Source organism: Phalacrocorax carbo, unplaced genomic scaffold, assembly GCF_963921805.1.
Source record: "Phalacrocorax carbo unplaced genomic scaffold, bPhaCar2.1 SCAFFOLD_249, whole genome shotgun sequence".
Lineage (NCBI taxonomy): Eukaryota > Metazoa > Chordata > Aves > Suliformes > Phalacrocoracidae > Phalacrocorax > Phalacrocorax carbo.
The window spans coordinates 1-11,187 of record NW_026990312.1 but is presented as its reverse complement, the minus strand read 5'-3'; the positions used below and the strand labels follow the sequence as shown (position 1 = coordinate 11,187).

The 11,187-nt window shown below is 70.9% G+C and overlaps 1 protein-coding gene across 1 annotated transcript; it reads right to left on the bottom strand.

Moving 5' to 3' along the window:
• Positions 1 to 1,117: 1,117 nt before the first annotated feature.
• On the bottom strand, positions 1,118 to 9,176 carry LOC135310994 (voltage-dependent calcium channel gamma-7 subunit-like). Its single transcript, XM_064440138.1, is given in 5 exon segments — positions 1,118 to 1,411; positions 6,623 to 6,768; positions 7,482 to 7,539; positions 7,542 to 7,627; positions 8,918 to 9,176. Coding segments are annotated over 5 exon segments (807 nt in total). The 3' UTR covers positions 1,118 to 1,153.
• Between the last annotated feature and the right edge of the window lie 2,011 nt (positions 9,177 to 11,187).

Here is an 11,187-nt window from a genome sequence, read left to right as displayed (position 1 = left end):
CCCCAACCCCTGATGTCCCCATATGTCTCTGTCCCCACCTGTCCGTCAGCGTCCCTGTCACTGGTGGCCCTGGTGACCACGTCCCCAGTGTCCCCAGTGCCCCACCCCCACGTCCCCAGTGTCCCCGTTACCCCCATGTCCCCAGTGACCCACCCCCATGTCCCCAGTGTCCCCATCACCCCCGTGTCCCCAGTGCCCCACCCCCATGTCCCCAGTGTCCCCAGTGCCCCACCCCCATGTCCCCAGTGTCCCCGTCACCCCCATGACCCCAGTGTTCCCAGTGCCCCACCCCCATGTCCCCAGTGTCCCTGTCACCCCCATGACCCCAGTGTTCCCAGTGCCCCACCCCTGGTGCCCCCAGTGTCCCCGTCACCCCCATGTCCTTGGTGTCTCCACAGGCCCCCCCCCCCCATGGCTCTGGTGCCCCCCCCACGCCCCTGATGTCCGCACGCCCCCAGTGGCCCCCCACACCCCCCATGGCTCTGATGCCCCCATCCCCCCCTGCGCCCCCCATGGCTCTGGTGCCCCCCCACCCCCGATGTCTCGGGTGCCCCCCACCCCCCATGTCTCTGGTGCCCCCGCCCCATATCTCTGGTGCCCCTGCCCCATGTTTCGGGTGCCCCCCACCCCCCATGTCTCGGGTGCCCCCCGCCCCATGTCTCGGGTGCCCCCCCCCCATGTCTCGGGTGCCCCCACCCCCCATGTCTCTGGTGCCCCCCCCCCCCATGTCTCGGGTGCCCCCCGCCCCATGTCTCGGGTGCCCCCACCCCCCATGTCTCTGGTGCCCCCCCCCCCATGTCTCTGATGCCCCCACCCCCCATATCTCTGGTGCCCCCCCCCCATGTCTCTGATGCCCCCACCCCCCCATGTCTCGGGTGCCCCACACCCCCCATGTCTCGGGTGCCCCCCGCCCCATGTCTCTGGTGCCCCCGCCCCATGTCTCGGGTGCCCCCCGCCCCCCATGTCTCTGGTGCCCCCACCCCCCCCATGTCTCGGGTGCCCCCCACCCCCCATATCTCTGATGCCCCCACCCCCCATATCTCTGGTGCCCCCACCCCCCATATCTCTGGTGCCCCCACCCCCCATGTCTCTGATGCCCCCCCCCCCATGTCTCGGGTGCCCCCCCCATGCCTCGGGTGCCCCCCCGGCCCCCCTAGCAGGGGGAGGTGGAGAGGTGCCCGTGCTGGGGGTACTTGATGGCGGGGGGGTAGTTCTGGGTCATCTGGATGGAGACGTCGGAGGAGGCGTCGGAGGGGCTGCGGGCGCGGGGCCACGCGCGGGGCTGCAGGAACTGGCCCGAGAGCCCCGAGCAGGCGCTGAGGCGCGGCCGCAGCAGGGCCGCCGGCGCCCGGCACAGCTCCTCCTCCGCGTAGCGCTTGGTGAACAGGTACACCGACATCACGCCCGCGCCCTGCCGGGGGGGACACGGCGTCAGGGCGGGGCGGGGCGGGGCGTGGCGGGGCGTGGCGGGGCGTGGTGGGGCGTGGTGGGGTGTGGTGGGGTGTGACAGGGGGAACAGGTACACCGACATCACGCCCGCGCCCTGCCGGGGGGGACATGGCGTCAGGGCGGGGCGGGGCGGGGCGGGGCGGGGCGTGGTGGGGCGTGGTGGGGCGTGGTGGGGCGTGGTGGGGTGTGGTGGGGTGTGGTGGGGTGTGACAGGGGGAACAGGTACACCGACATCACGCCCGCGCCCTGCCGGGGGGGACATGGCGTCAGGGCGGGGCGGGGCGGGGCGGGGCGGGGCGGGGCGTGGTGGGGTGGGGTGTGGTGGGGCGGGGCGGGGCGTGGTGGGGCGTGGTGGGGCGTGGTGGGGTGTGACAGGGGGAACAGGTACACCGACATCACGCCCGCGCCCTGCCGGGGGGGACATGGCGTCAGGGCGGGGCGGGGCGGGGCGGGGCGGGGCGTGGTGGGGTGTGGTGGGGTGTGGTGGGGCGTGGTGGGGTGTGGTGGGGTGTGACAGGGGGAACAGGTACACCGACATCACGCCCGCGCCCTGCCGGGGGGCACGGCGTCAGGGCGGGGCGGGGCGGGGCGGGGCGGGGCGGGGCGTGGTGGGGTGTGGTGGGGTGTGGTGGGGCGTGGTGGGGCATGGTGGGGCATGGTGGGGCGTGGTGGGGCGTGGTGGGGTGTGGTGGGGCGTGGTGGGGTGTGACAGGGGGAACAGGTACACCGACATCACGCCCGCGCCCTGCCGGGGGGGCACGGCGTCAGGGCGAGGCGGGGCGGGGCGTGGTGGGGCGTGGTGGGGCGTGGTGGGGCGTGGTGGGGTGTGGTGGGGCGTGGTGGGGCGTGGTGGGGTGTGGTGGGGCGTGGTGGGGCGTGGTGGGGTGTGACAGGGGGAACAGGTACACCGACATCACGCCCGCGCCCTGCCGGGGGGCACGGCGTCAGGGCGGGGCGGGGCGGGGCGGGGCGGGGCGGGGCGGGGCGTGGTGGGGTGTGGTGGGGTGTGACAGGGGGAACAGGTACACCGACATCACGCCCGCGCCCTGCCGGGGGGCACGGCGTCAGGGCGGGGCGGGGCGGGGCGGGGCGGGGCGGGGCGGGGCGTGGTGGGGTGTGGTGGGGTGTGACAGGGGGAACAGGTACACCGACATCACGCCCGCGCCCTGCCGGGGGGCACGGCGTCAGGGCGGGGCGGGGCGGGGCGGGGCGGGGCGGGGCGTGGTGGGGTGTGGTGGGGTGTGGTGGGGTGTGGTGGGGCGTGGTGGGGTGTGGTGGGGTGTGGTGGGGCGTGGTGGGGTGTGACAGGGGGTGTGACAGGGGGAACAGGTACACCGACATCACGCCCGCGCCCTGCCGGGGGGGACACGGCGTCAGGGCGGGGCGGGGCGGGGCGGGGCGTGGCGTGGTGGGGCGTGGTGGGGCGTGGTGGGGCGTGGTGGGGTGGGGCGGGGTGTGACAGGGGGAACAGGTACACCGACATCACGCCCGCGCCCTGCCGGGGGGGACATGGCATCAGGGCGGGGCGGGGCGGGGCGGGGCGGGGCGTGGTGGGGCGTGGTGGGGCGTGGTGGGGCGTGGTGGGGTGTGGTGGGGCGTGGTGGGGCGTGGTGGGGTGTGACAGGGGGAACAGGTACACCGACATCACGCCCGCGCCCTGCCGGGGGGGACATGGCGTCAGGGCGGGGCGGGGCGGGGCGGGGCGTGGTGTGGTGTGGTGGGGCGTGGTGGGGTGTGGCGGGGCGTGGTGGGGCGTGGTGTGGTGTGGTGGGGCGTGGTGGGGTGTGGCGGGGCGTGGTGGGGTGTGGCGGGGCGTGGTGGGGTGTGACAGGGGGAACAGGTACACCGACATCACGCCCGCGCCCTGCCGGGGGGGACATGGCGTCAGGGCGGGGCGGGGCGGGGCGGGGCGGGGCGGGGCGGGGCGTGGTGGGGTGTGGTGGGGTGTGGTGGGGTGTGGTGGGGCGTGGTGGGGTGTGACAGGGGGAACAGGTACACCGACATCACGCCCGCGCCCTGCCGGGGGGGACATGGCGTATGGGCGGGGCGGGGCGGGGTGGGGCGGGGCGGGGCGGGGCAGGGCGGGGCGTGGTGGGGCGTGGTGGGGTGTGACAGGGGGTGTGACAGGGGGAACAGGTACACCGACATCACACCCGCGCCCTGCCGGGGGGGACATGGCGTCAGGGCGGGGCGGGGCGGGGCGGGGCGGGGTGTGGTGGGGCGTGGTGGGGTGTGGTGAGGTGTGGTGGGGCGTGGTGGGGTGTGGTGGGGCGTGGTGGGGCGTGGTGGGGTGTGGTGGGGTGTGGTGAGGTGTGACAGGGGGAACAGGTACACCGACATCACGCCCGCGCCCTGCCGGGGGGGACATGGCGTCAGGGCGGGGCGGGGCGGGGCGGGGCGGGGCGTGGTGGGGCGTGGTGGGGTGTGACAGGGTGTGGTGGGGTGTGACAGGGGGAACAGGTACACCGACATCACGCCCGCGCCCTGCCGGGGGGCACGGCGTCAGGGCGGGGCGGGGCGGGGCGGGGCGGGGCGGGGCGTGGCGGGGCGTGGTGGGGTGTGACAGGGGGTGTGACAGGGGGAACAGGTACACCGACATCACGCCCGCGCCCTGCCGGGGGGGACATGGCGTCAGGGCGGGGCGGGGCGGGGCGGGGCGGGGCGTGGTGGGGCGGGGCGGGGCGTGGTGGGGTGTGACAGGGTGAACAGGTACACCGACATCACGCCCGCGCCCTGCCGGGGGGGACATGGCGTCAGGGCGGGGCGGGGCGGGGCGGGGCGGGGCGGGGCGGGGCGTGGTGGGGTGTGGTGGGGTGTGGTGGGGTGTGGTGGGGCGTGGTGGGGTGTGACAGGGGGAACAGGTACACCGACATCACGCCCGCGCCCTGCCGGGGGGGACATGGCGTATGGGCGGGGCGGGGCGGGGTGGGGCGGGGCGGGGCGGGGCAGGGCGGGGCGTGGTGGGGCGTGGTGGGGTGTGACAGGGGGTGTGACAGGGGGAACAGGTACACCGACATCACACCCGCGCCCTGCCGGGGGGGACATGGCGTCAGGGCGGGGCGGGGCGGGGCGGGGCGGGGTGTGGTGGGGCGTGGTGGGGTGTGGTGAGGTGTGGTGGGGCGTGGTGGGGTGTGGTGGGGCGTGGTGGGGCGTGGTGGGGTGTGGTGGGGTGTGGTGAGGTGTGACAGGGGGAACAGGTACACCGACATCACGCCCGCGCCCTGCCGGGGGGGACATGGCGTCAGGGCGGGGCGGGGCGGGGCGGGGCGGGGCGTGGTGGGGCGTGGTGGGGTGTGACAGGGTGTGGTGGGGTGTGACAGGGGGAACAGGTACACCGACATCACGCCCGCGCCCTGCCGGGGGGCACGGCGTCAGGGCGGGGCGGGGCGGGGCGGGGCGGGGCGGGGCGTGGCGGGGCGTGGTGGGGTGTGACAGGGGGTGTGACAGGGGGAACAGGTACACCGACATCACGCCCGCGCCCTGCCGGGGGGGACATGGCGTCAGGGCATTGGGTTGCAGTGGGTTGCAGTGGGTTGCAGTGGGTTGCAGTGGGTTGCAGCGGGTTGCAGCGGGTTGCAGCGGGTTGCAGTGGGTTGCAGCGGTTGCAGTGGGTTGCAGCGGTTGCAGTGGGTTGCAGTGGGTTGCAGTGGGTTGCAGCGGGTTGCAGCGGGTTGCAGCGGGTTGCAGTGGGTTGCAGCGGGTTGCAGTGGGTTGCAGCGGGTTGCAGTGGGTTGCAGTGGGTTGCAGCGGTTGCAGTGGGTTGCAGTGGGTTGCAGTGGGTTGCAGCGGTTGCAGTGGGTTGCAGTGGGTTGCAGTGGGTTGCAGCGGGTTGCAGTGGGTTGCAGTGGGTTGCAGTGGGTTGCAGCGGTTGCAGCGGTTGCAGTGGGTTGCAGTGGGTTGCAGTGGGTTGCAGCGGGTTGCAGTGGGTTGCAGTGGGTTGCAGTGGGTTGCAGCGGTTGCAGCGGTTGCAGTGGGTTGCAGCGGGTTGCAGTGGGTTGCAGCGGTTGCAGCGGGTTGCAGTGGGTTGCAGCGGGTTGCAGCGGGTTGCAGTGGGTTGCAGTGGGTTGCAGCGGGTTGCAGCGGGTTGCAGTGGGTTGCAGCGGGTTGCAGTGGGTTGCAGCGGGTTGCAGTGGGTTGCAGCGGGTTGCAGTGGGTTGCAGCGGTTGCAGCGGGTTGCAGTGGGTTGCAGTGGGTTGCAGTGGGTTGCAGTGGGTTGCAGTGGGTTGCAATGGGTTGCAATGGGTTGCAATGGGTTGCAGTGGGTTGCAGCGGGTTGCAGTGGGTTGCAGTGGGTTGCAGTGGGTTGCAATGGTGTGCAGTGGGTTGCAGTGGGTTGCAGTGGGTTGCAATGGTGTGCAGTGGGTTGCAGTGGGTTGCAGTGGGTTGCAGTGATTTGGAAGGGTGCGCAGTGGCTTTGCAACAGCACGCGACGGTTGGCAGCGGCTTGCACCAGTGTGCAATGGTTTCCAGGGCTGTGCAACGGTGTGCAAGGGCGTGTAACAGCGTGCAACGCCCTGCAAGGGTGCGCACTCCCGCGGCCCGCTGGCAGCACAAGGGGCGTGCGAGGGGCGTGCAAAGCGTGTGAGGGGCGTGCGAGGGGCGTGCAAAGCGTGCGAGGGGCGTGCAAAGCGTGCGAGGGGTGTGTGAGGGGCGTGCAAAGCGTGCGAGGGGTGTGCGAGGGGCGTGCAAAGCGTGCGAGGGGTGTGCGAGGGGCGTGCAAAGCGTGCGAGGGGTGTGCAAAGCGTGCGAGGGGTGTGTGAGGGGCGTGCAAAGCGTGCGAGGGGTGTGCGAGGGGCGTGCAAAGCGTGCGAGGGGTGTGCAAAGCGTGCGAGGGGTGTGTGAGGGGCGTGCAAAGCGTGCGAGGGGTGTGCGAGGGGCGTGCAAAGCGTGCGAGGGGTGTGCAAAGCGTGCGAGGGGTGTGTGAGGGGCGTGCAAAGCGTGCGAGGGGCGTGCAAAGCGTGCGAGGGGTGTGTGAGGGGCGTGCAAAGCGTGCGAGGGGCGTGCGAGGGGCGTGCAAAGCGTGCGAGGGGTGTGTGAGGGGCGTGCAAAGCGTGCGAGGGGCGTGCGAGGGGCGTGCAAAGCGTGCGAGGGGTGTGCGAGGGGCGTGCGAGGGGCGTGCAAAGCGTGCGAGGGGCGTGCGAGGGGCGTGCAAAGCGTGCGAGGGGCGTCGCACCTCCTTGAGGAGGAAGGAGGAGGCGGCGAAGGCGAAGGACCAGCCGTAGCGATACTGGAAGTACTGCTCGGAGCCGCTGGGCCGGTTCATCACCTCGTCGTTGATGCTGGAGATGTAGAGCACCAGCCCCACCACCAGCGACAGCCCTGCCGGGGACCCCCGGCTCAGCGCTGGGGGGCCGGGGGGGGCCCTGGGGCAGATACGGGGGTTCTGGGACAGATATGGGGGTCCTGGGGGGGCCCTGGGGCAGATACGGGGGTCCTGGGAAAGATATGGGGGTCCCGGGGGGGGGTTTCTGAGGGGGTCCTGGAGGTCCCTGGGGCAGCTATGGGGTTTCTGGGGCAGCTCTGGGGGTCCTGGGGGGGATGTCTGGGGGACCCTGGGGCAGATATGGGGGGTTGGGGGGAGCTATGGGGGTCCTGGAGGTCCCTGGGGCAGATACGGGCGTCCTGGGGGGGCCCTGGGGAGATATGGGGGTCCTAGGGGGGGCCCTGGGGCAGATACGGGGGTCCTGGGGGGGCCTGGGGAGATATGGGGGTCCTAGGGGGGGCCATGGGGCAGATACGGGGGTCCTGGGGGGGCCCTGGGGCAGCTATGGGGGTCATGGGGGGGCCTGGGGCAGCTATGGGGGTCCTGGGGGGACCTGGGGCAGATATGGGTTTCTGGGACAGATATGGGGGTCCTGGGGGGGCCCTGGGGACAGATATGGGGGTCTGGGGGGGGCCCTGGGGCAGCTATGGGTTTCTGGGACAGATATGGGGGTCCTGGGGGGACCCTGGACAGATATGGGGGTCCCGGGGGGGCCCCGGGGCAGCTATGGGGGTCGGGGGGGGCTCCCTGGGGGTGGGGGGGTCCTCACCAGAGAGGATGAAGAAGATGCAGGGGAGACGGAAGGCCAGGAGGGGTGCGCTGGGGGCGGAATGTGCCCCACGTTGCTGATGACGAAGGCGTGGAAGACGAGGAAGAGGCTGACCATGGGGAAGGGGGTCGCAGTCCGCACCGTCTCTGGGGGGGGCCGGCAGCCGGCTCCAGCCCCCTATAGACCCCCCTATAGACCCCCTATAGCCCCCCCCGGACCCAATATTCCCCCCCATGCCGCCCTATGGCCCCCTATAGACCCCCCCGGGCTCCTATGGACAGCCCTTATAGACCCCCCCCCATCCATCCCTATAGACCCCCCCACAGCCCCTGTATGACCCCTATAGCCCCCATAACCCACGTACAACCTCCCCTGTCCAATATAGACCCTATAGCCCCACACAGCCCTCCCCCGCCCCATATAGCCCCCGATAAAACCCCTGTAGGCCCCCCTAGCACCCTCATAGAACCCCTAAAGCCCCCATAGAATCCCCATAGAACCCCTACAGAACATCTATAGCCCCCATAGAAACCCCAATAGACCCCCTATAGCCCCCACAGAATCCCCATAGAACCCCCTATAGAACAAACCCCTATAGAACACAACCCCTATAGCCCCCATAGAACCCCCATAGAACAAACCCCTATAGAACAAACCCCTAAGCCCCCATAGAACAACCCCAATAGAACAAACCCCTATAGGCCCCATAGAACCCCCATAGAACCCCTATAGCCCCCATACAACCCCCCATAGAACCCCCATAGAACACAACCCCTATAGAACAAACCCCTATAGGCCCCATAGAACCCCCATAGAACCCCTATAGCCCCCATAGAACCCCCATAGAACAAAACCCCTATAGAACAAACCCCTATAGCCCCCATAGAACCCCCGTAGTACCCTATAGCCCCCATAGAACTCTCATAGTACCCCTATAGCCCCCATTAGAACCCCCATAGAACACCTATAGCTCCCATAGATCCCCTATAGCCCCCCTATGGCCCCCATAGAACCCCTATAGACCCCCGTAGACCCCCTACAGTCCCCATAGAACCCCCCATAGAACCCCTACAGATCCCCTATGGCCCCCATAGAACCCCTATAGAACATCTATAGAACCTCAATAGCCCCCATAGAACCCTCATAGTACCACTATAGCCCCCCATAGAACCCCCATAGAACCCCTACAGACCCCCTACAGTCCCCATAGAACCCCCATAGAACCCCTACAGACCCCCTATAGCCCCCATAGAACCCCCATAGAATGCCTATAGAACCCTATAGCTCCATAGAACCTTCATAGCCCCCCTACAGCCCCCATAGAACCCCCATAGAACCCTTACCGACCCCATAGAACCCCCATAGAACCCTATAGCCCTATAGCCCCCCCATAGCCCCCCTATAGCCCCCCTATAGCCCCCCTATAGCCCACGCACTGAGGATGTTCTCGGTGTTTTCGGTCACCAGGTTGATTTCGGGCTCCAGGAAATACTCGGAGGCGACGCAGCGCCCCTTCTCCCGCCCTGCGGGGGGCAGCGCCTCAGGGCCCCGCGCCCCCGCGCCCCATAGCGCCCCATAGGGCCCCATAGGGCCCCGCGCCCCATAGGGCCCCGCGCCCCCCGCGCCCCATAGCGCCCCATAGGGCCCCATAGGGCCCTGCGCCCCATAGGGCCCCCGCGCCCCCCGCGCCCCCATAGGGCCCCCCACGCCCCCCGCGCCCCATAGGGCCCCCGCGCCCCCCACGCCCCATAGGGCCCCCGCGCCCCCCGCGCCCCCATAGGGCCCCCCGCGACCCCCCGCGCCCCCCGCGCCCCATAGGGCCCCCCGCGACCCCCGGGCCCCCGCGCCCCATAGGGCCCCCGCGCCCCATAGGGCCCCCGCGCCCCCCCGCGCCCCCCGCGCCCCATAGGGCCCCCCGCGCCCCCCGGGCCCCCGCGCCCCATAGGGCCCCCCGCGACCCCCTGCGCCCCCGCGCCCCATAGGGCCCCCCGCGACCCCCCGGGCCCCCCGCGCCCCCATAGGGCCCACATCCTCCCCGGGCCCCCCGCGCCCCATAGGGCCCACGTCCTCCCCGGGCCCCCGCGCCCCATAGGGGCCCCACGTCCTCCCCGGGACCCCCATATCCCATAGGGCCCACGTCCTCCCCGGGACCCCCCACGTCCCATAGGGGCCCCACGTCCTCCCCGGGCCCCCCGCGCCCCATAGGGGCCCCACGTCCTCCCCGGGACCCCCCACGCCCCATAGGGCCCCACGTCCTCCCTGGGACCCCCCGCGCCCCATAGGGGCCCCCCCACGTCCTCCCTGGGGTCCCTTCCCCGTGTGTTCCCCCCAGTGGTAATGGGAGCCCGTGTGATCCCGTGTGATCCCGTGTGATCCCGTGTGGGCCGTGTGTGCACACGTGTGAGCCTGTGGGACCCGGTTTTGAGCCCACGTGTGCACACGTGTGAGCCCGTGTGAGCCCATGTGAACCCGTGTGATCCCGCGTGAGCTTGTGTGAGCCCACGTGTGCACACGTGTGACCCCGTGTGACCCCCGTGTGAGCCTGTGTGTGCACACGTGTGTGCTCGCGTGAACCCGTGTGGGTTCGAGGGATCCAGTGCGACCCCTGCATGACCCCGTGTGACCCCGTGTGACCCCGTGTGACCCTGTGTGATCCCATGTGACCCCGTGTGACCCCGTGCGACCCTGCATGACCCCGTGTGACCCCGTGCAACCCTGCATGACCCCGTGTGACCCCACGTGACCCCGTGTGACCCCGTGTGACCCTGTGTGATCCCGTGTGACCCTGCATGACCCCGTGTGACCCCGTGTGACCCCGTGTGACCCCACGTGACCCCGTGTGACCCCGTGTGACCCTGTGTGATCCCGTGTGACCCTGCATGACCCCGTGTGACCCCCGTGTGACCCCTGTGTGATCCCGTGTGACCCTGCATGACCCCGTGTGACCCCGTGTGACCCCGTGTGATCCCGTGTGACCCTGCATGACCCCGTGTGACCCCCGTGTGACCCTGTGTGATCCCGTGTGACCCTGCATGACCCCGTGTGACCCCGTGTGATCCCGTGTGAACCCTGCATGACCCCGTGTGACCCTGCATGACCCCGTGTGACCCCGTGTGACCCCGTGTGACCCCATGTGACCCTGTGTGACCCTGCACGACCCCCGCATGACCCCATGTGATCCCGTGTGACCCCATGTGATCCCATGTGACCCTGCATGACCCTGTGTGACCCCGTGTGACCCCGTGTGACCCCGTGTGACCCCGTGTGACCCCATACGAGCCCGTGGGAGCCCCAGGGACCCCCTTCACCACCACCCCCTCCACTCCCCCCCCCCCATCTCCCCCCATCGCCCTGCCCGTAAGGGGGTACGGGGGGGAGGATGGGGGGGGGGGGTTGGGTTGTGGGGATGGAGGAGGGAGGGTTGGGGGGGGGGTTGGGGGTTGGCGATGGGGGAGGGGGCGTTTGGGGTGTGGGGATGGGGGAGGGGGCGTTTGGGGGGGGATGGGAGTGGGGTTGTGGGGTGTGGGGATGGAGGAGGGGAGGTTTGGGGTGTGGGGATGGGGGGAGGGGGGGGTTTGGGGTGTGGGGGATGGGGGGGTTTGGGGTGTGGGGATGGGAGAGGGGGGGTTTGGGGGGGATGGGAGTGGGGTTGTGGGGTGTGGGGATGGAGGAGGGGAGGTTTGGGGTGTGGGGGATGGGGGAGGGG